Consider the following 26145-nt stretch of genomic DNA (forward strand, 5'->3'; position numbering starts at 1 on the left):
CTGCGCTCGAGATTTGTAGAACGTGTGGAATTAAGTACTTTTGAGTGAAAAGTATATTGATAATCATTTCATAAATACTATATACATCCACAGTCTGGCCAACAGAGCGTTTAAACGACGTCAAACATAATGCATAACAATCCAGGCGACCAAAGTGGGAAAATTATTTTCTCTTTAGAACAGAATTTCTCTGGCAATACATAAGTATGTATATGCTAGAATGGCGACTTGAAACTTTCATACGGCCGTGTGGTTAATGGTACTTCAAAATAGGACCACTTTCATTTCTGTCTCATGGATGTCCTAAACGGGCACTAAGGTTTAGTGGTAAAAGCTTGCACTAGAATCTAGTGCAAGCTTTTACCACGATTCAAGATGGGTTAAATTCACTTGCAGAGGTTAGATGTCGCTTCTTGAAAAATTTCTGACTTCATAGTCCAGGATCATGGTCAAATCAAAAGGCTGGCTCCTCTCCAGAACTTAAAATGTAATTGGGAATGACTAGGACAATAGAAAAAAAGAGATTCAAAACAACAAATTTCCGTCATTTATTTCACAATATACAGATAAAAAATAAAACATATTATTATATACACATAATTTACACCAATTCACATATAACATATCAGTTGCAATTGAATTTGATCTAGCGACCTTTCGAGATTTCAACCCTGTCACCGTCACTGTGCTTCTTGTAATCACGTGACGTCACTTTCCATATTCTCCTGTTGACGCGGGGCATCTGTTGGGGCCCAAGGCTCCGTGGCAGGAACGGCGCGGTTGCGGGTAGACTGCAAGTAAATAATATAAAATAACATTAAAAAATAATTTGGTTTGTGCGAGACATTCATTATAAAAAACGACTAAGGGAGTAATAGGGTAATAAACTTAGAAGTCTTCTTTAGACGGTGGGCTAACAACCTGTCCCTATTTGAATCCCAATTCTGTCATTAAGCCATTCAACTGAACTTCCAGTCTTTGCGAGATTGTTGGCTCTGTCTTCACCGTAAGAGATAGAGACGAGATCATATGTATGCTCTAGCTGTAGACCTGTTTAAGATGCACCAGTTTGTTGTGGTTGTAGAGCGCGGCGTCGTAGCCGAAGGTGGCCGGGCACAGAGCGCAGCAGAACGGCCTCTCGCCCGTGTGGCTGCGGATGTGGCCTTCCAGAATCTTCTTCGTCTGCAATCAATATAAAAACACTACATAGTATAAAGTGAATTCGCTTCCCGCGTTTGTCTCTATGTGTATGTATGTCTATATCTTTAAAACTACACAAAAGATTTTGATTCAAGAGGATGCTTCATATGTGTAAATGCTACTCGTACGAAGTCGGGGCGTGTTGCTAGCATATACATATAATAACGTCTACATCTCGTATTAAGAAGGCGACTAAGGAAATAACTTATAAAATTGAGACTGTTGTTTTAAGCGATAGGCTAACTACCTGTTACTATTTGAATCTCAGTCCTATCATTTAGCCGTACAGCTATAAGTGGCCTTAACTAAGGAATAAAGACGTGATTATATGTATGTATATATTTATTAAAGCAAGTATCTCGTATTAAGCACCAGATTGCCAAAAGCCCGATTATGTAAATAACAGATTATGTACTTTCTTTTACCCGAAACCGCCGAGCTTGTATAAAGAGAGTTATGAATGTGGACGAAGCGAAAGAAGTATGCAGAGATCGTGGCAAGTGGAAAGAGGTAGTCTCTGCCTACCCCTCCGGGAAAGAGGCGTGATTTTATGTATGTATGTATGTATGTATTGCCAAAAGCAAGTGCCAATAATTTTTAAGAATTTATGAAAGAAAAAAAAATCTAGTCTGTTAAATTTGTATAAAATTTATAGTAGGTAATTTGAGTAAAACTTATATCAAAAGATAAAAAAGCGCCAAATTTAGCGCTGTTCACGGCAAATTTTGCCATGGCAGCACCGGCGATTGCTACGCGTATTCTCTTTTCTGGTCAGATAAAAAAGTTACTCCGTTTAGAAAATGATATAAAATTCGAATTTTACTCCTCCCGATTTTCTTTATCGCCCGATTATGTAAATAACAGATTATGTACTTTCTTTTTAAATAATTATTTTACTGTTTCAGTATTATTGACTTTTTATACTTTTTAAGACCTTGTCATTTACTACTTAGTACTTGTATGCATTTTCGGACCAGAATTTTTTTTTATTTTTATTTTACACTTAGCATAGACTCACCGTATAGGACTTCCCACATGTATGACACACGTGGTTCCTCACAGAGCGACCGTTTCTGTGCACCATTCGGAGGTGAGTGCGCAGAACCGGCCGAGACGAACACGACTGCAAGAATTTTTTTTTTTAATATAAGGCATCAGAGATCCTTAGACACAAACCTTACAGACTAACTGCGCTGTCTTTTTTAATTAAGATATTCCTATTTTAATTTGGTTGACTGGAAGAAATCGCAACTGAGATAAGTCCGCCACTGTACATATTATTAATTCTAAGAACTGTATGAATTATTATTTTTTTGTGCAACAAAGAGTTTACAAACAAACTAACCAAAGAACACTATTTATTTCGTCGCTCTTTTGTTGTAGGTACCAACTATTGAGCTGGCAATAATTACCCATATTAATTCACTTTTTAAATCGCAATCGGAGATCAGCTATTTATCTGGTCAATATTTTTACAATTAATCTACACTAATATAACGGGCGTGTCGCGGTGCTCGCTGAGAGAGACTTAGCGTTAGTGTGTGGTGTTAGCACCAGTGGCGGATTAACACATTTGCCGCCAGTGGACAGTTCAAATTTTTCCGCTCAAAACGAAGAAAATAAGGTGGAGGTCAAATGTCAAATTTAATAATTAAAAAACTTAATTTTTTTTTATTTCTGTAAGAAAAATATATTTTTTTTTATTTCTGTAAGAAAAATATATTTTTTTTATTTCTGTAAGAAAATTTTTTTTTTATTATTATTTTGCCGCCCCCTCAAACCCGCCGCCCTCGTCTTCAGCCTACTCAGCCTGATACAGCCACTAGTAGTAAATCCGCCACTGTATACAAGAGCACTCGGCCCGCCTTACAAACGTGCAGTGCGGCTGGTCGCACGCGACGGGCGTGCGCTTCAGGTGCACGGCGTCGCGGTGCTCGCTGAGCCGCGACGACTTCGCGAAACGTTTGCCGCATATCGTGCACGCGTGTCTGGAAACGTACATAGATATGTGACGTCACACGACATTAGCCAATCACACGTGACAATACGACCCGCTCGACCAATGGCAGCGAAGAGCCTATGGCGACAATTCAAATGTCGAGCCAATCACAGCGCGTATGATAAATCGCGCTGAGTTATGAATGAAATCATAAATTGTAATTTAAAATAAAGAACAAAATATACCTAAACGCCTTGGAAATGTAATCATCTTTTTAATCCAGCGCATCAATATTATTATTTTAGCAAATTTCCTGTATGTGCCATTATCAAATACATCTAAACGACAGGAAGAGAGAGGGAGATAGAAATAAAGAAAAAGTAGGTCGATAAAAATTAATAAAGCAAGCGATACCCGCATACATACATATGATCACGTCTTTAGGTAGACAAGAGATAAGTCTCTCAAAGACTATATATTATGTGGACTATATATAGTTCAAATACTCACTTCAAGTTCGCCGGGTCTATGTGTTTCAGATTGTATCGCATGTGCTGGTAGTAAGACATCTGATTCTTGAAGTTCACGTCGCACTGAAATACAAAAACCACATCTATATCATAATAAGTTTATAAGCCTATCCCTTAGTCGCAATTTACGACATCCATGGGGAAAAATATGGAGTGGTTCTATTCTCATGCAGTCTCATTATCAACTTTCACCATACTAAATTTGGTTATGTCCAATAAAGCATTTACAATCAAATAAACTAGCATTTGAACACACTAAACCAACATTTGAACACACTAAACCAACATTTGAACACACTAAACCAACATTTGAACACACTTAACCAATAATTGAACACACTAAACCAACATTTGAACACACTAAACCAACATTTGAACACACTTAACCAATAATTGAACACACTTAACCAACATTTGAACACACTAAACCAACATTTGAACACACTAAACCAACATTTGAACCAACCTGATGACAATACAGGTGTTGCGGCGCGTCGTGCGTCACCAGATGCACTTCTAACGCCTTCTTGAAGAGGAACTTCTTGTCGCAGTGAGTACACGCGTAATCTTTCTCCCCTCGGTGTATGCTGAAATAAAATAATATCTATATATAGATATCACATTTTTTTTAAAAATAAATAAATATATACGGGACAAATTACACAGACTGAGTTAGCTTCGAAGTAAGTTCGAGACTTGTGTTACGAGATACTAACTCAACGATACTATATTTTATAATAAATACACATACATACATACATATAGTCACATCTATATCCCTTGCGGGGTAGACAGAGCCAATAGTCCCGAAAAGACTGAATGGCCACATTCAGCTGCTCTGCTTAATGATGGAATTGAGATCCAAATAGTGACAGGTTGCAAGCCCATCGCCTAAAAAAAAGGATCGCAATTTTATAAGCCTATCCCTTAGTCGCCTTTTACGACATCCATGGGAAAGAGATGGAGTGGTCCTATTCTTTTTCGTATTGGTGCCGGGAACCACACGGCACTTAGCGGCACTATAATAAATACTTATATAGATAAACATCCAAGACCCAGGCCAATCAGAAAAAGTTCGTTTCTCATCATGCCCTGGCCGGGATGCGAACCCGGGACCTCCGGTGTCACAGACAAGCGTACTACCGTTGCGCCACAAAGGCCGAAAAAATTTATCGGGGACGTTCTAGCAAAAGGACAGGTCAAGAATACCCGAAACCGACGAGCTTGCATGAAGAGAGATATGAATGTGGATGAAGCGAAGTAAGTATGCACAGATCGTGGCAGGTGGAAAGATGTAGTCTCTGCCTACCACTCCGAGAAAGAGGCGTGTTTTTATGTATGTATGTATGTCTATAAAACCTATTAGCATAGCTTTTTGTAGGTAGCGTTTAATTTGATGCTTTTTGTAGGTGTTGTTAATTTTGTCGTCTTTTTTATTAGATGTCGTTAAATTTATAATTAGCGCGGGCGATGCTGCGGGTTAAAGATATTTTTAAATGAATGACGTCAGGAGGAAGATGCATCTATGCAAATAGATCAATAACACGGCGTGTACTTACCGTGTGGTTCCCGGCACCAATACAAAATAGAATAGGACCACTCCATCTCTTTTCCATGAATGTCGTAAAAGGCGACTAAGGGATAGGCTTACAAACTTGGGATTCTTATTTAGGCGATGGCTAGCAACCTGTCACTCAACAACTTGAATCTCAATTCTATCATTAAGGCAAACAGCTGAACGTGGCCATTCAGACTGTTGGCTCTGTCTACCCGTACGGATATAGACGTGACCATATGTACGTATGTATGTACTTACAACAGATGTGTCTTCAGCGAGCTTTTGTCCCTGAAACTTTTCCCGCAATGCTCGCAGTTCTGTCGTTCCGAGTGGGTTTTTTTCATGTGGATGCGGAGTTTTCCTAGTGTTCTGTAAATAATATATAAATAAATATATACCTGAGGGAAAAATTACAGTGAAGCCTCGAAGTATACCCTATATTTTTTTAATAAATATTTATAAAGATAAACATCCAAGTCCCAGGCCAATCAGAAAAAAATCGTTTCTCATCATGCCCTGGCCGGGAATCGAAACTGACTTGTAACATTCAAGAGTTTAAACAAATATATTCGCACCAAATAACATTTAGCTATACAACTGGCTAATCACAATCAAGAATTTCAACAAATAAAAAAATCAGAACACTCCCAAGTCTAATATATGGACCTAGTAGATCGCGTTTATAATATTAGTAGGATTGTCCTATAAATGCGAAAGTTTGTGAGTATGTCAGGATGTCAGTATGGATGTTTGTTACTCTTTCACGCAAAAACTACTGAACCGATTACGATGAAATTTGGTATGTAGGTAGCTGAAGACCCAGAATAACATATAGGCTACTTTTTATCCCGGAATTCCCGCGGGATTGATAGGGTTTCCATGCGGACGAAGTGACAGGCGGCTTCTAGTTGGCTTGTCACATTCAAGAATTTCAACAAACACAATTTAAATCAGAACACTCTCATATATTCGCAGCCATTAACAACCTAGCTATAAAACTGGCTGATCACATTCAAGAATTTCAATAAATAAAAATTTAAAATCAGAACACTCTCCAATATTCGCACACATTAACAACCTAGCTATAAAACTGGTTAATCACATTCAAGAATTCCAACAAACCCAATTCAAAATCAGAACACTCATATATCTACACTACACCCAATAACAAACCTAACAATAAAACTGGCCGGTCACATTAAAAAATTTCAACAAATACAATTCAAAATGAGAACACTCACGTCTCCACGTGGTGGCAGACGCGGCAGCGGTGGTCGGGCGGCGGCGCGGCGTGCGCGCGCGCCGCGTGGTCCGCCGCCACGCCCGCGCGCGAGAACAAGGCTCCGCAGCTGCAGCAGCGCCACCTGCCGGCGTACGCACATACATACTGTAGTGTGACGTCACAAGCCCTCAATAAATCTCGGCCTCTGTGGCGCAGCATAATATGTATACGGATCGAACACATAACATCGTTATCAAGTCGTTTATAACAATTACCTAACTCGATGCCTCCTCCGATGCGAGCACAGCGCATGCGCGTCCTTACAACGGATGTTGCACACCGAACAGCTTATAGTGCCGTTTGCCTGAAAAATATAAATTTAAAAAAAAAACGCATGAGTCTCAATTCCATCATATACCGATACAGTCGAACATGGCCTTTTGGGATTTCCAACATCGTATATTTACGACGTAATTATTAGGTATTTGTGTGTACACCCAAGAAGAAAAAAAATTGACGGAATAGAATAGAATAGATTTATTTTCAAAATTGGATACAAGGTATCACTTATTGAATCTAACATGGAAACTAGTCGCGCCGATTATTTATTTAGAAGTTATGGTTCAAGTTATATTCTGTGGCGCACCGAGGCATGAAGTCGGTTATGAATGCTCACGTATCTCAGCACTTTTTTTAAGCCCCAGTGTTGCCAATGTCTACGAATTACTTACCATAATATTGGTAAAATAAATGTGAATTTCAAGTTTTTTAGTATTGACAGGCGATTAAATTAATACTAGACTAGCTTTCACCCGCAGCTTCGCCCGCGTGTTTTATTGCCATCTATTACAAAAAACGACGAAATTAGGTTACAGGTTAAAAATACAAGTTTTTAGCAAATCCCACGGGAATTATAGTTTTCACCGGGATGCAAGGTACCCTATGTCCTTCTTCAGACTCTTAATTATATATTAATCAGGTATATACCCCGTGAAGAGGAAACAAACAAACGAACTTACTATCGCATTTACATATCTATACCTACTAATATTATAAAGCTGAAGAGTTTGTTTTTTTATTTGTTTGTTTGAACGCGCTAATCTCAGGAACTATACTGGTTCGAATTGAAAAATTCCTTTTGTGTTGAATAGACCATTTTATCGAGGAAGGCTTTAGGCTATACAACATCACGCTGCAACTATTAATGGCGAAGAAAAAATGGAAAATGTGAAAAAAAAAGGAGAAAATTATTTACATACTAGCTGTGCCCGCGACTTCGTCCGCGTGGAATAGTTATTTTGGGCATCATTGAGGCCCTCAAGGATGAATAATTTCCCCCGTTTTTTTTTCACATTTTCCATTATTTCTTAGCTCTTAATACTTGCAGCGTGAAGTTATATAACCTAAAGCCTTCCTCGATATATGGTCTATTCAACACAAAAATAATTTTTCAATTCGAACCAGTAGTTCTAGAACGCGCTACGTTCAAACAAACAAACTCTTCAGCTATATAATATTAGTATAGATGTAACGAGATAATATATAAACTTTAATAGATACTAAAATAGATACTAAAAAAAATAAAAAAATATATGTAAAATAATTGCACAATGAGACATGCACATATATACCTTTCATTCATTTGTTGTAATCCACATTACTCATTTGTAACTAGAATTAAGTTTTTGGGTACTGTAATACCATTGTTAAGGAAGAGCCTGGCTTTCTGATACAAGTGTTTCTCACTTAGGTAATAGGTCACAAATACTTGTTAAACTGTACCACTTTGTTAAACTAATAAAATATTTTCATTTTCATTTTTTTTTCACACTACGCTATAGTATAGCAGCGGAACTTGTGCCGAGTGAAATTTTCGACGTTTACACAGATTGAGTTAGCCTCGAAGTAAGTTCGAGACTTGTGTTACGTGATACTAACTCAACGATACTATATTTTATAATAAATACTTACATAGACAAACATCCAAGAGCCAGGCCAATCAGAAAAAGTTCTTTTCTCTAACCCCTGGCCGGGAATCGAACCCGGGACCTCCGGTGTCACAGACAAGCGTACTACCGCCACAGAGGCCGTCAGGTAAATCCTACTACTATTATATCCTACTACTATTATAAAGGCGAAAATTTGTATGGATGTATGGATGTTTGTTACTCTTTCACGCAAAAACTACTGAACCGATTACCATGAAATTTGGTATGTAGGTAGCTGAAGACCCAGAATAACACATAGGCTACTTTTTATCCCAGAGTTCCCGCGGGATTGATAGGGTTTCCATGCGGACGAAGTCGCGGGCGGCCTCTAGTAAAATATAAACTTCAACAGACACCACGCCGACTGACTGACTGACCGGGTCGTGCCTCCGCATGTGGTCGTCCAGCTTGACGCGGTGGTTGAAGCCGAGCGCGCAGTCGTCGCAGCGGAACTCGTGCCGGGTGAACTTCTCGCTGGACAAGGCCTTCTTCCTCTCCTCTTCTATCTGTAATTTTTTGTTTTATATTCATTGTAGTAGATATTGATATCCTATCTTAAAGCCAAATAGCTGAACGTGGCCTATCAGTCTTTACAAGACTGTAGGCTCTGTCTACCTCGCAAGGGATATAGACGTGATTATATGTATGTATGTAGATATTGCACTGGTCTTCGCTCCCGTGGAAAATTTGAGAAAAAAACAGTAGCCTTCGTAACTTCACCTTCGGACGAAGGTGTATGTTTGCTATGCTATACATCTGTGCCAAATTTCGTTAAAATCAGTCCAGTAGTTTTCGAGTTTATTCGTTACAAAACAAAGAAATAATCTTTTTTTATTACTAGTGTACGTACAAACAAGAGAACAGGTAACAATTGTTAAAACTTACATTGAACATTCTGAACTAGTTTGTTTTTATAAGCATATCCCTTAGTCGCCTTTTACGAAATCCATGGGAACGAGATGGAGTGGTCCTATTCTTTATTTATTGGCCGGGAACCACACGGCACATTAAAGATATTACCAACAAACAAACAATACGACCTGCTCCCAGCTGAGCATCACCATCTGCAGCCTAAAAAAGAATCCCAAGTTTGTAAGCCCATCCCTTAGTCGCCTTTTACGAAATCCATGGGAACGAGACGGAGTGGTCCTATTCTTTATTTATTGGTGCCGGGAACCACACGGCACATTAAAGATATTACACAAAGATATTACAAACAACATCAATACGACCTGCTCCCAGCTGAGCAGCACCATCTGCAGCCTAAAAAAGAATCCCAAGTTTGTTAGTCGTCTTTTACGAAATGAGTGGTCCTATTCTTTATATATTGGCCGGGAACCACACGGCACATTTTTTTTTACCTACCTTACCTTTTTTTTTTTTACCTACGGGACAAATTACACAGATTGAGTTAGCCTCGAAGTAAGTTCGAAACTTGTGATACGAGACACTAACTCAACGATACTATATTTTATAATAAATACTTATATAGATAAACATCCAAGACCCAGGCCAATCAGAAAAAGTTCTTTTCTCATCATGCCCTGGCCGGGATTCGAACCCGGGACCTCCGGTGTCACAGACAAGCGTACTGCCGCTGCGCCATAGAGGCCGTCAAAGGATATTCGACATTAAAGATATTACAAACAAACAAACAAACAATACGACCTGCTCCCAGCTGAGCAGCACCATCCGCAGCCTAAAAAAGAATCCCAAGTTTGTAAGCCTATCCCTTAGTCGCCTTTTACGAAATCCATGGGAACGAGACGGAGTGGTCCTATTCTTTTTTTCTAATGGTGCTGTTAACCACACGGCACTGCCGGGAACCACACGGCAATGCCGGGAACCACACGGCACTGCCGGGAACCACACGGCACTGCCGGGAACCACACGGCACATTAAAGATATTACAAACAAACAAACAACAAACAATACGACCTGCTCCCAGCTGAGCAGCACCATCTCCAACTGCCCCGGGCGTACGTTGAGCTGACTCAGCATTCGCGACACGCGAGCGTTCTCCACCACGCCCGCCGGCCGCTCTTTTGATATACCTGTGGGAGGTACCACGCGAATTTAAAATTAAAATAAATCTTATTTTTTTATTTTAATTTCTCCTTGGGAAGGAGATGTAGTGGAGCTAAGATTATGTTTGAAACCTATTTATAAGACGAGGCTATTGAATAAATGTCAGTATTAACTCAACACTCGTTGTATCAAATAGCCACCCTACATCCGAACCTCACAGTGTGTATGATGTAATAAGGGTGTGTTCACAATGAAACAACCAGGAAGTTAGTCGTCCACATTCTATTCTAAGTTTAATTGATATTGTGAAGTTGACTTTGTTGAAGAAAATGCTGCAGTGCAGTTTGTTACCGCTTCTTCTGCACTGACGCCTTGGAAGCGGCAGTAAACTTAGTTTTAAGTAATTTATTTGACGTCAACCAATATTGTTAAACCATACGTTTTGACAATTATTAAGCGATATATAGTATCCTATAGTAATGAATAAAAATTTTGAATTTGAATTTTGTTATATGTTCGATGACAAACAGTAACTGACTTAATTATAGAATAAACAAGTTTATATACATATTTTAAATAGAACATAGAATGGTAGTTGAGGAGCTACGTAGGTTGTTTATAGTATATATTTATTTTAAAATAAAATAAAATAAAATCTCTTAACCTAGTTTGTACGACACGCGAGCGTTCTCCACAACGCCTCTCTTTTGATATACCTGAGGGAGTTTCACGCGAATATGTGTATGATATAATAAGGGGGTGTTCACAATAAAACAACCAGGATTTTGTATGTGATCCTCTTATTGTCAGGTTGGCTGGAAGAGATCCCACTTAGGGATAAGCCCGCCTTTGTACTGTACTGTTTTTATTTGTAATGTACTCCTTTAGTGAACAATAAAGCATTTACTTACTTACTTACTTAGGAAGTTATAGGTTCGATGACAAACAGTAACTGACTTTATTATAGACTAGCTGTGCCCGCGACTTCGTCCGCGTGGAATAGTTATTTTGGGCATCATTGAAACCCTCAAGGTGGAATAATTTTCCCCGTTTTTTTTTCACATTTTCCATTATTTCTTCGCTCCTAATAGTTGCAGAGTGATGATAAATTGCCTAAAGCCTTTCTCGATAAATGGTCTATTCAACACAAGAAGTATTATTCAATTCGAACCAGTAGTTCCTGAGATTAGCGCGTTCAAACAAAGAAACAAACTCGTCAGCTTTATAATATTAGTATAGATTAAACAAGTTATATACATATTTTAAATAGAACATAGAATGGTGGTGGAGGTGCTACGCAGGTTGTTTATCTAGATCTCTTAATCTAGTTTGTAACAGTCAATGAACTAATACGTCACATAGGTATAAGGTTACGTAGATTTATTGAGGGCTTGTGTCGTCACACTACATGTGCCGTGTGGTTCCCGGCACCATTGGAAAAGAAAGAATTGACGGCCTCTGTGGCGCAGCGGTAGTACGCTTGTCTGTGACATCTGTCCCTGGTTCGAATCCCGGCCAGGGCATGATGAGAAAAGAACTTTTTCTAATTGGCCTGGGTCTTAGATGTTTATCTATATAAGTATTTATTATAAAATATAGTAACGTTCAGTTAGTATCTCGTAAAACAAGTCTCAAAGAACTTACTTCGAGGCTAACTCAATCAGTGTAATTTGTCCTGTATATATTTATTTATTTATTTAATAGGACCACTCAGACAGAGAGAGGGTGTGACGTGTGAAAATGAAATGTATTACATTTTCTATGTGCCACCCCATTTGATCGGATAAAATTCTTAAAGAAAGTATAGGACCACTCTATCTCTTTCCCATGGATGTCGTTAAAGGCGACTGAGGGATAGGCTTATAAACTTGGGATTCTTCTTTTAGGCGACAGACTAGCAACCTGTCACTATTTGTATCTCAATTCTATCATTAAGCCAAACAGCTAAACATGTCCTATCAGTCTTTTTAAGACTGTTGGCTCTGTCTACCCCGCAAGGGATATGGATGTGATTATATGTATGTATGTATGTATGTATTCATACATAACTTAGAAAGGGCTTTACTTATCTGCGGTAAGACCAATTGTCTCATAAAATATAAGGGATGTTAAATCTTACCTCTCTTTCCTTCTGCCTTCTTCTTCAACGGTTCATCGTCGGATTCGTCGAAACTATACTCTTTTGTTTTCCGTCTCTTTCTCCGTTTCACTGGCACGTGGTCAGAGTCTGATTTTAATACAGCCTGTAAAACAAAAAAATAAAATAAAAAGTGTATCTTGGTTTGTTTCGGAAATACTGATACCTACATATTATAATCACGTTTTTATCCCTTGCGGGGTAGACAAAGCCAACAGTCTTGAAGAGACTGATATGCCATATTCAGCTATTTGTCTTAATGTTAGAATTGAGAAATGCTCATGATCCTGCTTAAGAAGATTAATGAATTTGTATAGACCAAAAGAATTATGAAGCAAGAAGGCTTGACTAAAATATTTGCAAAACACCAAAAACAAAAGAAAAATTAGATACATTATACCTACTTCAAGAATTAGGCTTTCAATCCTTTAAGGCTTCAGTAATGTTACAAATAAACATTTAAAGAAGTGAATACACTACCTTTACATCCTTATCGTTGACCGCTTCTCCGGTCACCGGGTCATCAAATATATCATCATCATAATCATTTTTCTCCTCTATTTTTATGAATGCAACTGGTTCTGTAGTATGATCATTGTTCGTCTGAAATTAATCATTTTATAGTAATTAATACTAGCCGTGTGATTCCCGGTACTTAAGATTAAGACCACTCCATACATACACACATGGATGTCGTGAATGGCGACTAAGGGAAAGGACAATAAACTAAGAACACTTTTTGTAGGATTGTAGGCTAGCACTCTGTCAGTTTTTGAAACACAATTCCATCATTACCCCATACAGCTGAATGAATCTTTTCAGTCTTTTCAAGACTATTGGCTGAATTTTATCTATATATTTATCGTTAAACATAGTATTGTTGAGTAAGTTTCTCAAAACAGAAGTCTTGAACTTACTTCGAGGCTAACTCAATCTGTGTAATTTGACCCGTATACATCTATACTAATATTATAAAGCTGAAGAGTTTGTTTTGTTTGTTTGTTTGTTTAAACGCGCTAATCTCAGAAACTACTGAACCGATTTGAATAATTCTTTCACTGTTAGATAGTCTATTTATCGAGGAAGGCTATAGGCTACATTTTATCCTGGATTTCCTACGGGAAACGTCAACAATGCAGGTGAAAGTTGAATGAGTCGGCCATCTGCGAGCTTTCCACACGAACGCTGCGCAAACCAACAAAGATATAGTAAAACAATGTACTAAAGATGTGAAGTACTCATTTTTTGCCACAAAAAAGTCCGCGAGAGCATATATCTATCTCTTAAGGTTTATTTACAATAACCACTTTTATGTTCATTTTTTAAGATTATTTTTTCATTATAAACATAAGTTATTTTGAAACCAATTTTCTTTAATTCAGTATTAATCCTTATCCAAATAAATATGTTTATTACTTTCGGCATTTCATGTAGACTAATATTGCCATTTACAGTATATAAATCAGACGAATAGGATTTGAGATATAGTCGTTATAAGCAATTTGCAGCGAAACATTTAATACGGCGAACCAGCGTTCTTTCTAATACGCGTGACTGCCGGACCGCCTGAGGAGGATGTTTGCAAAAATAAATATGATGCCCAAAATAACTATTCCACGCGGACGAAGTCGCGGGCACAGCTAGTTTGTTATATTACCTGTACATTCTTCTGTGTATTTCTCCTTTTTTCTTTAACACTATATTTTACTGCTTTGCTCTCTTCTGTATGAGATACCAGCTGTTCAGGATTGTATATTATGTTAAGTGTGATGTCATTTTTAGTCATGCCTAGACATGAAAGAGAAGTTAAGATAGTCTGATGTAGCTGAAAAACAAAATAATGTCTTAAGTGGGTTATAAACTCAATTTTTTACTTACAAATTTTCAATGAAAAAATGTTGCACTGTTTTGCTTTTTATTATGATGTGAACTAAGGCAAAAAACTGAATTTTTTTTTCAAACTCAAACTCAAAATATTAACTGTGTAGACATATAGATGGAATTACATTTAACAGTATCAACAGTTTGCCCCTTCAGGCATGCAATATTTTTTAGTATTGAAAATACTAACATATATGTATAAAATAATACAGACATAGAACTTTTTCTAAAAAAACCAATAACATAGAATATTGTTTATACCTACATCTAAATTTTTATGTTTAATTTGTGCAATGGTCAAAATATTCAACCAAATTATAAAAAAACATTATTTAATAACCAAGCTTTTAATTTATTTTTTAAATAAAAGAGTATTATATATACTTTTAATTTCTGCAGGTAAATGGTTAAATATTTTAATGCCGTTAATAAAATCATTTTTGTTGAAAATTTCACTATTTACATTTGGTATGAACAGGTCATCCTTATATAGTTCTCTTCGGTTACTTCTGAGATCAATTTTTTCTTAAAGTGTTTTTTCTTACGAAACTCTTTCATTATGTGTGCTATGGGGCTACATTCTGATGATAATATATATATAATATATATATATCTTTTTAACAAGGTCTCTTATTAGCATAGTATTCTTGTACTAGTAATTTAAATCTATACTTACCATATACCGGACAAGACTGTCTCGAGCATTCTTTACTTGTTCCCTAAACCTCAATGTTCTCCTCAACATAGCAGCACACTCCCAGCACAATAATATTGTGTGGCTCACATGATCCTAATTAAGAAAACAAGGGAAACTATAATAAGAGGAGCTAGCAGATAAGATTTAATATTAGAAGTGGTTAATAGAATTCAAAAAGAATGTAATTCTATATTAAGTAGGATTTTCGAAAATAATAAAGACGCAGATAGAACACTAGTGAATAAAAATAAACAAAAGGAAAGTCTTCTTCGCATTCCTTATTTAAAAACTTACGAGAGATTCTAAAATCCAGTGGAAGCCATCACTTTCTTCTCCGATAATTGGCGTTAGTTTTCGATCAACACTCAAACAGCCTTCACAGATGCTACCCAAAGAAACTGAGCTGACGGTTTCCATGCTTATTTTGTTTAATTAAAAGATAAAAACATTTTAATTTATAAATATTTTGTAGAGCTCAGTCTCAAAACATACCTAAATTATTTTGACATTTTGTTTCGTTGTTTGAAATGTTTACTAGGGCTGTATAAACACCAACTAATGTCATAAAGTTTACTCGACTATCGATTGTTTGTAATCCATTACAAGAGTTTAAATAGTAATTCATACATAAGTACTATAATACAATTTTGTTCATAAGTGTGACGATTTAGTAAACCGCCGTAGGTTAGGGAAATGAGAGTTGATTAAAAAATATATGTAAAAGAGAGTCTTGATTTGGATTACTTTTACAAGTTAAAAGAGGTCGTAGTTTTAGCTATAGACACTAGATCCAGCAGGTAGCCGCTAAGGTATAGCGAGTTACTTAACTTGGTGAGTGCTGATAGTCTAAAGGTGAAGTGGTAGGCCTCCTAGACTGTGGAGGGGCGTCGGGGAGACCGAAACGGCACTATGTCACATATAATTTGTCAAGTTTTTTCGCGCTTCACACTTAGAAAATATAAGTCACAATTTTAATTTCAATTCCACATTAAGCTGCTAAAAGCTGAAAGTGGCCATAGCTTTTTCAAAATATTGTTGGCTCTGTATATCCCGTAAGAGATGGAGACGTGATTATATGTAGTATGTGATATAGATCATAGAAATATTATTTTTTAAAAGAATTTACATAGATGTAGATGAGATTTAAGTTATAGTTCAATAATTGTTTCAAGATGATTAACTATCATTTAATTTGCATAGTCCTGTTGCTTTAAATATTATATTAATTGGTTTGGCTAAACTTTGTTTTCAGATCATTTCTAGCCTATGCCTGACAAGTCTACCCATGGTCTATCCCGTAAGGGATATAAGTGTTAAGTGTGTACGTACAGCTCGTCGTCAGTTAAGATAAACATTTAGGGTATTTGATATTTGAATTTCGAACCATGGATCTTTTACTACTTCTCTTTAGTTTTTTGGTTCGTAGTCCAACGTACAAGTAAAAAATAAAACAAACAAAATCATAAATAACTGTACAATTTATTCAAATCTTAAATAACAAAATATTGTACAAAACAGTACATACTATATCGACTAATTCGTTCGAATCAAATAAATAACACCGAATACTACGAACGCTTATATACTATGGTTAATATTATAAATAACATTATCATAATTTATACCCCAGCAAAAGAAAGTTCAAGGAAAAGTTACTCGCACACATCTTAGTGTTAACTTGACTTTCTAAAATACGATTAAGATACTAACTTTAGGACGCTGTTCCAACTGTGTTTATAAAATAAACCGGATTCCATTTCGTTTTGTATACGTCTAAAAAATACAACACTTGGTGTTAGTTCCGTTTTCGTGCTCTCCATATGGTTCCTTCTGTATGGTGCTGAAGTAGGTAAGTCAGGTTTTTTTACGTAGCGACTCTGATCTCGCACTCTACCTTGGATAATGGTCAACTATGCAGTTGACTGAATGTGGTTTCAAATAAGGTCACTATCAAAAGTTGAAAAATTGTGTGATACTACAGCTCAGAACGACTTCAATTGCTGGGGTAACTAATTTAAAATATTTGAACTGTACTCAGGTTAGTGCAGAAAGATCTAAAATCTTAGATCTAACGAACTGTGGGTCCAGTTCAAATTATAGTTCTTACTTATTACAGACTCGCTAAATAAAGGGCGATGTAGAATAAATACTGCAAACAATAAGTTCTTGCATTTACTGATTGTTCATAATAAATACGAATCTTTATTGGGAGAAATGAATAAATATTGTCGCCACAAAACATTGAGTCTAACTAAATAACAGTCTGTAAATAAAAAATGACACTGATTTTAATAGTATTGAAAAATGTTTGGTATTAACTAAAACCAAAAATTCATTACTCAGTGCCAATTTTTACTAGAAAATCTTAATAATGACTGCTTAAACTACAATATCCGGTTGAAGTCTAGACGTAGAATTTAGCAAATGCATACGTCTCAAGCATCTGATGGCTTAGATTACCGAAATGGCGCCAGTGAGCGTTTTTACTACGATAGTGTTATTTTGAGCAAATCATATAAATTTTTTGATAAATAAATTTGACAATATTTTTTTTAAACCATGCAAATGTGCAGTATCCCTGATTTGACAATCACATGTTCAAAGTAATTTTAAACGGTGGTGTAGGTGTTATATCCTTTGGCAATACATTTTGTTTGTTTTACTTATGTCAACTACAGCTCACTGGTAAAAACAGACTAGAATCTATCGCACAACTAAATGCTCACGACTTAACTATTTTGTCCCCAAATTCAGACTTTTTACTACCATATTGATCTACATTCTCACTTATACTAGTGGCTACAGATATTTCGGTCACTGGCTCATTCTTTTCGGTCGCTTCATTCTTAGGAGCACTATCTCCAAAGAATATAGCGACGTCATTATCATCTATTTCGTCTACTGGCTCTATATTTTCTATTTTAGGAGGTGGGAGAATAACTGAGTGTTTCACAGAATTCTCAGACCTCAAATCACACTCTGGAATATCGCCTCTGTGTTTATGAATTATTTCCCTGTGTAAGATCGATTTGATGTCTTTATTTGAACTCTGAACCTCTTGGTCTGTCTTTTTATTTTTTTCTTTTGTCCTATCGATTGGTTCGTAGCCAGCTGGCAGAGTGAGACCTCCGAAATCACCTATATTACTAAAGTCCGATGAACTTGCTTGGAAGTTACCTTGAGTTCGGAAGTTATTGTGGCTATGGAAGTTGTTGTGGGAGTGAACTTTGGCAGTCTGAATTTGTGGTCCAGGATTTGATGAAGGCTGTTCAATAGCTTGGAGAATACTTTGTAACAATCCTTCTGATAGTAATTGTTCATGAGGGATTGACGGTGGACCAGCCTTACCTCCAGATCCATCGGCTGATTGGATCTGGATTGAATAACTTCCATGTTTTCCTTTCACGGGTATTTCTTGATTATAATGTTGCACATGGCTGTTCACTTGATGTATGTTTTGGTTTGTTGTAACGATCTTTTGTTGCAGCAGTTTAGCTTCTTCACTCAGGCTTTTGATTTTTTCAGACGTTTGTTGAATTTGCTCTGAGACAAATTTAAGTCTATCGTCTTTGATGTTATGCTTATCTTTCATCGCCTTTGCTTTATGTGTAATAACTTTTTCGTTCTTTTCTTTCTTAGCGTCATTGTTTGGTAGGATTGTCTGTACTAATGTATGTGATGCGGTGGCTAAGTCTTTAGCATTGTAGGATACACTTTCGCTACCAGGTGCAGGAGTGTTAAAAGCGTTCTGTGGTGAAATTAAAGTTTGTTGATTTTTTGACAGAGTTGATCCTAAAGAACTCAAACTGGCTACATAGCTGGAAGCCAATTCTGATGGTATTTTGCTACCATATTTGGCAGCTTTAAGAATAGCCTCGTGATAGGGGCAGTGTTTTAGAATAGCAGCAGCTTCCAAATTAGACAAATTGGCAAGAATAGTACCATCGAGCGTAGCTGTTACAGAATTGGTGTTAGAACCTAAGGCTGTATGATCTCCAACTGTATGCAAAGGCACTGAGTAAGAATCGATAGGCGAACCATATGTGCTGCTGGGTTGCTGCACGTTGAAGTTAATGGGATTTCCTGCATGCGGTAAGCTGTATAAGTTTGTCGGTTCGATAGACAATGCAAGACTGCCAATACCACTATTTCCTGTTTGATGAGCCACGTCTTTAACGTCTCGGATTGGTGGTGGCAAGTACTGAGGCCCTTGATTAATGTGATCTATTGTATGGATATCTTTATGGCGTGTGACCTTTCCTACATGTTGAAGAAGACCGTCTGGCACTCCTTCTCTGAATTTGATAGGGTGCCTTGGAGTGCTACCACCGGAATGGCCACCACCAGAGTGACTGCCATAAGGGATTGGTAGATTATGAGGAAGAGGCTTTGGAGGAGCCCCATAGTGACTTCCAGGTGGAACTCCGTAGATTCCTGATGGAGGTAAAAGACCTTTAGCTCCTTGTTGTCTTATCGACGCTGGGTACGGACCATTGGACAGTGACTCTACAGGTGGAGCTGAATAAGTATCTATTGGCTTTTCAAGTCCTGAAGGAATCGCTAGTCCGGATGGTATCGAACTCTGGATAAAAGCTAAATCTTCTTGAGGATTAGCAGGTTCCGTATAATGCGCTTCATATACTGTTTTAGATTGGTCGATGTGGTTAGAATCTCCTCCAACAATAGCATTTATATCAATATTCGCTAAAGCATCTTGATGAACACTAGAGTAACCAGTGGTTATTTGAGCAGAACCACCACTGAAAGATTGATGTTGATGGGCATCTGGCAAAGATTGACCGTCTAGATTTACATGTATATCTTGCGCTTGCGGTAGAGGCGGCGGCGGTCCGTACTGATCACCAATGTTTTGTTCCACATGTTCAATCAATGGTTTGGAGATCCCTGGTATTGGCTTCCAACCATCGTACAATACGTGAGGTGGTGTTGGGGGCGCTGGAATGCCTGGGTGTGGTGGCCGAGGATTTGGGTCTGGTTGGGGCGGCCCATAATGTCCAACATTACTATCATGAACTACGACTTGATCGTTAGGACCTATGGGGCCAACAGGATGTCCAGGTGGTCCATAAGTTTCTGCCGGCACAGGGAAGTTGGGTTTCAAATCCAATGGTAAAGATGGAATTGGGGTTCCATAGATTGGAGCCGGTAAGTTGAAGCCAAGATCAATGTTAGAACTGATGCTGCCTATACTAGTTGATACTGGAGGAAGTTCAGCTATCGGTAGGTTTGGTATATTAGGCAGATTTGGCACATTCAGCAAAGGAGTTCCATATATCGGCTTTGGTGGTCCATAAACTTGTTTAGGTGGCCCATATACCGGCTTAGGTACCCCATAAATTGGTTTTGGGAAGCTTATCTTTGGCGGTTTGAACGGTGCTCCGTATACGGGCTTAGGAAGACTAAATTTTGGAGGTCCATAAGTCTTCTTTGGTGGACCATAGATCGGTTTGGGCGGGCCATATGTTTGCTTTGGTGGCCCGTAGATTTTTGGAGGTCCATATACAGGTTTTGGCTTGGAGACTGGAGGTGGAGGGCCTTCGTAAGATTGGCTGGGGAAGACGACTGGTGAAGGTGGACCATAGGCGCCTGGCGGTGTTTCCTGCAGGTCTGGTACTCCGTACACTGGTGCCGGTAGTTGGAAATCTGGAACTGTAAAGAAGAAGTTGAATTAACATTTTGCTTCTGTCCGAAACTTCCTCTAAGAAGTCATTGATAACTTTTCTTTAGAAGTATTATTAAGATTCGATAAGACGTAAAAAACAAGTGCCGTGTGGTTACCGGCACCAATCAAAAAAGGATAGGACCACTCCATCTCTTTCCCATGGATGTCGTAAAAGAGGACTAAAGCATAGGCTTATAAACTTGGGATTCTTTTAGGCGATGGGCTAGCAACCTGTCACTATTTGCATCCCAATTCTATCTTTAAGCCAAACAGCTGAACGTGGCCTTGTCTCTTTGAGACTGTTGGCTCTGTTTACCCAGCAAGGGATATAGACGTGATTATATTTATGTTTGTATGTTAAAAACAAGCGGATTTTGCTAAGGTGCTGAATCTGGCTAAAGTGTTATACTTACTGATATTGGAAAGATCCTGTGGTGGACCGTACGCGTCCGGAGGCAGTGGTTCGCCATAAGAGTTCGATAACGCCCCTTCCCGCTTCTGGGCTTGGGCACCTGAAACAGTCGGGAAAGTCAGGAAGTTTAAATTCTTTTCGTGCAAGTATTTGCTTTTTCTGATATAGATATGTTCCTAAATATTACTTCAGTTTTGTTCTGCTCAATGAACATTGAACTAGTTGAAATAGAAGCTAATTTAATCTAGAACATTACCTGCATTGCTAGCTTCGGCGATCAGGTCTTGGTCACTGTCCTTGCTGACGAGCCTCGGAGGAGCATCTTCTGCCCACGCCGCGGATAGCAGCACACACCATACCCCCACCAACTGGAAATGATTTTAGATAACTTCATAAAACGCTCAACATTATACCTGATGGCTTGTTCGGCCCAGTAGGAAAGGTTTGCCTCTGAACATAGGTCATGGGTACGATGCCTAATAGGCCTTTAAATAAAATCAATGCCTTAAGGTTGCTGTTGGACCGTCAATATCGGACAACACCGTGTGAGTGCATGAGAAATGTTTATGATGACCAAGTTTTCATCTTTTTCTCACTGTATCTTAAAAAATCATGGTAGTCCAAGCGGCTTCATAATGCAACATTATTAAAAGTGGTACGCGTTCCTAAGCTGCCTTATTATTGTCATATTATGTCACACCGAAGGTCCCTCTATTCATAAAAAAAAATCATTTTAACCACCTAATAATGAAATGATTTAGTAATTCAATAAGCAAAACCATGTCAGAGTTCAGGGTCACGATCGATCACACCGCTGATAGACACTCTCGCCGCTTCCGATACAATGCTGCGCAAATTAACTAAGTAGATCTTGTTAGGGTTGATAGTCATCAATATGATAAGAAAGATTTTATCTGATCTTTTTCTACAAAAAATTAATAATCAATGTTATTATATTTATTTATTTTTAAAATACCTAATTGATTTGATTGATTTCTTTGAAATCACCTAAAATCCCAGTTTAACTAATGTTTTGTGATACAGTGGCTATCAAAATACCAAATTATTAATAAAATGTAACTGAATACATTCTAATAGCCTTACAGCTAAACGTGGCCTGTCAGTCTATCAAGACTGTTGGCTCTGTCTACACCGCAAGGGATGAAGACATTGTGATTTGTTAACTACGTTATATGTAGTTATGTACGTATGAACACATTCTTCTTTATTTTCAAAACAAGTCTTATCTGTATCTCTGAGAGTATGTAGTATGAGATTATGAGAGAAAAAGTTACTCTCAAAAGTGAGAAATCTTAGTAGTCCAACAAACATCTGGTTTTATATTATTAAAATGAAAAAAAATATTGCTTGCTATTGTAATACAACAGGGTTGCACCCCTGTTGTATTACAATAGAATAGAGACATGACAAGAAAAAGCATGGATGTTGAAATTTTAATAAAGCAATTATTGTATTCTTTGTGATATTAATTATTAAAGAATCATTGTTTGTATTATCAATACTGGAAGTTTCTTCAGCTGGTAAATCTTCTTTTACCAGTGGTCGATTCGTTTGGCCGAAGTATCAGCACCCTTTGAGGAGGTTGTCCATTTTGGGGAGCATTTCGTGTCCTTTAAGGGATACTGTGTCCATTTTGAAGAGCGTCCCGTTCTGTTCCTTGAAGGGGACGCAATCCTCAAGGGATTTAAGTGCTTAGGTAGTTCATAGCTTGTAGCTTCTTGTTAAATCACTACATAGTATAAAACAAAGTCGCTATTTTAGTCTGTTTGTCTGTATGCTTAAATCTTTAAAATGACGCAACGGATTTTGATCCGGTTTTTTGTAACAGGTAGAGTAATTCAAGAGGAAGGTTTTTATGTATAATATTTTCCGAATTTTGCACCCGTGCGAAGCCGGGGCGGGTCGCTAGTACTAATCTATTAGATATAACTTAAATTTAATTTATCGAATTGTAAAATGATGTAAAAATGGCCTATCTTCTGAATATTTGATTTTGTTCATTTTAGGCAGAATCAGAAAAAATCGATCGATCTAGGATATTTTGTTACATACTGAAACATAATATAACTACCTATTCAATATAATGAAACCCGAAGTAACCCTTTTATAACGATAAATAAAAGCAGCTTGAGCAAATGGAGATGTTGGGAAGCAAACCCCAAGATGAACGACGTTCATTGAATCGTATGTTATTCAAATCGGGGAAGTTATACTGAATTGTCAAGCCAAGAGTAAAACGTAAAGATTGCATAGGTAAAAAGATAAATGGTCTATGCCATGTTTGTGTAAATGTATTTCAGACACATATATTTTGACCGCTGCATCCTCAGAATAATATTTAATCTGTGTCATCACTATAGGTATCTAAAACATAAAACCTAACTAAAAAACTAAACGATAACAAAACATCAATTAGTCGTCAACTTCCCATCACTTTGCTTTTTGTCTATCCATTTATCTATTGTCTATGATTACGCCACAGACAGAATAAAATAGTCGGATGCTATTGAATGCATACTGTATTTTTCTCTGGGAATATCGGAAGTGGAGTAGATCTGATGGTAATTAGAAGAAAGCCGACGACCTGTTTTGGATTAAGTATTAGCATCTCGAAGTTCTCATGGTTACTAACAATATTTTTTTTAAAAGGATAAATTTTGGCGGGAAATACATATTTTCGTCCATTGCGACTGAACTGAACTGAACGATTGTTGAACCGAGAATAAAGCGGGCCTTTATGATCGGATTCGCCAACTTTCGTCCACCAGTAAGTATTTCACATGTACGATCGCGTTCATATCTGCAGTCATAGTTTTAAAATTCTTACGGGTTAAAATAGCGTGCACTGTGGTTCCACTAGATACACACACACATGCATATTTAAAAAGAATAAATATTCCATCAAATGAATACGGTCTTTAATACCAATGATTACTAAGTAAAACAGTTTATTATTCTATGACATATAACATAACAAAACAGAAAGAGACGGTAATCAACGATGGCCGAACGGGGCCCGATAATTGTCGATCGAGATATCGTCGTCTCTCATTATTTGCATAAGTTTTGCCTATAGAGGGAAGTCTGCGACTGCCAGACTTATGTCGTTTCAATAAGGTTGAAAGTTTTTCTGCACACGACCCTAACATAGGTAGTGGTTCCTTTGAAAGTTATTGGGTAGCAATTACCTACTTCGTGTGAGCAAGTGAGATCTAAAATATATTAGATAATCTCGCTTGCTCACACTCGCTTGTTCTAGTTACTAGCGTTACTTGGATTCCGAAGTTATTCAAGATTTTTTTTGTCTATTTTAGTATTACTGGCTATTTTTAATGTTTCAAGGTGCCATTTGAACTAAATAACTGACTGACTAACTAACTTACTGATATCTAAGAATTACAATACACGTGTCTTCAAACACGGAAATCAGTTAGAAATATTAAACAAGAGGGAGCAAAATAAAACATTCAATAATTAAAATTAGTAAATTTTATTGAAACAGTTTACCTATAGTTTTATTTACATATTGATGATTATATAAAGCTATACATACAGTCTATTACACCAATTGTATCATCCACTCATCTCCTGTTATTAAGGTTACAGCTTAATTATTCGTTTTCATAAAGAAAAGATATTGAAGCTGTCCTTAAAATACTATCTAAGTAATTAGGACTTTTAATATAAACTGGCAGAACCTTTCACGGATATGGACTCGATGCACAGTTGGCAGTTGTCTTACACAAATGATATTGTTGTTATATCATCAATCAGATAAATACACCGCACAGTTGGTAACATGGTTTCTTGCAGCACTTGCACATAATGAGCAGCTGTAGCGCGTCCTGCTATCCACACCTGTTCCCCAGGGCCAGCAGCACTCATCCAGCCCCACATATTTACAGATATGCGTACAGACTCCATATTTAGCACAATATTTTTTTCTTCATACGAAGTTGCATTTCTTCGCCATAAATGACGCGTACCGTGTTGCGAAGACATAAACGAATTTTCGTCCGTAAATATCGCTTTTTTCCAGTCAAAATCCAAATACTGCCGAGCAAATTCTAAACATTTTTGCTTATTTATTTCGGATAAATACGGCTTCCTTCATGGCTGTCTGTGGTGCAGTCATTCACGGTGCAAAACTCGATGAACAGTAACCACTGAAGTATCGAACGATTCCGCAAATATTCTGGTCGGTATGAAGCCATTATTGTCGTACTGTTCCACCATGGATCTCCGCTGTGTCTCGTGTCGCTGTTTTGATAAGCGGACGACGAGCGCCGCGCGGTCGACTTTTTACGCTACCCTCTTCTTGATGATATCTCGCGTTACCCAACGCTTAGCAACGTTTATTGTGTTATTTGTGTAAATGTGTGAGTGACAGCGGTGACTGCAAGCTATAAAGATTTGCGAACTATGACTGCAATTATGAACGCGACCGTACGTACCGTATATACCTAACGATTTTTTATTCGGGCATCTAATCTAACCGTTCGACCACCGACGATCTTAGACATTAGTTAGTTATGATAACATTGTGCAACCGTAATTATAGCAATCCAATCTTGAAGGTATTTATGGGGAAGTTATGATTTTATGCCGCCGGATATAATCGATTATCGCTTTGTAGAGGTTTCTTATGTTCTAATCGCTATAAATCAGGAAGGAAAGTTGGAAGTAAGGGAAAATAAAAATAAATATCTAACAACATAGGTACTAATATGATAATGCCTTTTGCCCGGAGTGGTAGGCAGAAACAAAACTTATCTACTTGACGATCCCTGCATAGGTAAGCGTTTATTCTATTTCATCCATTTTAATATTTTGATCTTAAGATTTTTAT

The 26145-nt window shown here is 37.5% G+C and overlaps 2 protein-coding genes across 3 annotated transcripts in view; both read right to left on the bottom strand.

Moving 5' to 3' along the window:
* Positions 1 to 524: 524 nt before the first annotated feature.
* On the bottom strand, positions 525 to 15682 carry LOC106138098 (zinc finger protein 425). Of its 2 annotated transcripts, XM_060952470.1 has the most exons (17): positions 15475 to 15682; positions 15160 to 15273; positions 14260 to 14427; positions 13083 to 13205; positions 12585 to 12708; positions 10407 to 10491; positions 9670 to 9700; positions 8815 to 8943; positions 6725 to 6813; positions 6469 to 6591; positions 5486 to 5596; positions 4136 to 4256; positions 3650 to 3732; positions 3071 to 3188; positions 2219 to 2323; positions 1051 to 1182; positions 525 to 791 (listed from the first exon to the last, which is right to left on the bottom strand). In XM_060952470.1, exons 1-17 carry the CDS (start codon positions 15595 to 15597, stop codon positions 699 to 701), a joined length of 1872 nt encoding a protein of 623 aa, XP_060808453.1. In that variant the 5' UTR covers positions 15598 to 15682; the 3' UTR covers positions 525 to 698. The 2 variants fall into 2 exon arrangements, with proteins under 2 accessions (XP_060808453.1, XP_013194597.1); XM_013339143.2 differs by lacking the exon at positions 9670 to 9700 and having other exon boundaries at positions 10376 to 10491.
* A 958-nt stretch (positions 15683 to 16640) lies between these two features.
* LOC106138095 (uncharacterized) overlaps positions 16641 to 26145 on the bottom strand; it is a 30761-nt gene continuing 21256 nt past the window's right edge. Inside the window, exons 3-5 of the mRNA XM_060952469.1 lie at positions 21532 to 21643; positions 21277 to 21375; positions 16641 to 20850 (exon numbers count right to left, since the gene is read on the bottom strand). Coding sequence (XP_060808452.1) covers positions 17903 to 20850; positions 21277 to 21375; positions 21532 to 21643 — 3159 coding nt within the window. The 3' untranslated portion in view covers positions 16641 to 17902. The remainder of the gene's footprint in view (positions 20851 to 21276; positions 21376 to 21531; positions 21644 to 26145) is intronic.

The sequence above is a fragment of the Amyelois transitella genome, chromosome 28, assembly GCF_032362555.1.
Source record: "Amyelois transitella isolate CPQ chromosome 28, ilAmyTran1.1, whole genome shotgun sequence".
Taxonomy (NCBI): Eukaryota; Metazoa; Arthropoda; class Insecta; order Lepidoptera; family Pyralidae; genus Amyelois; species Amyelois transitella.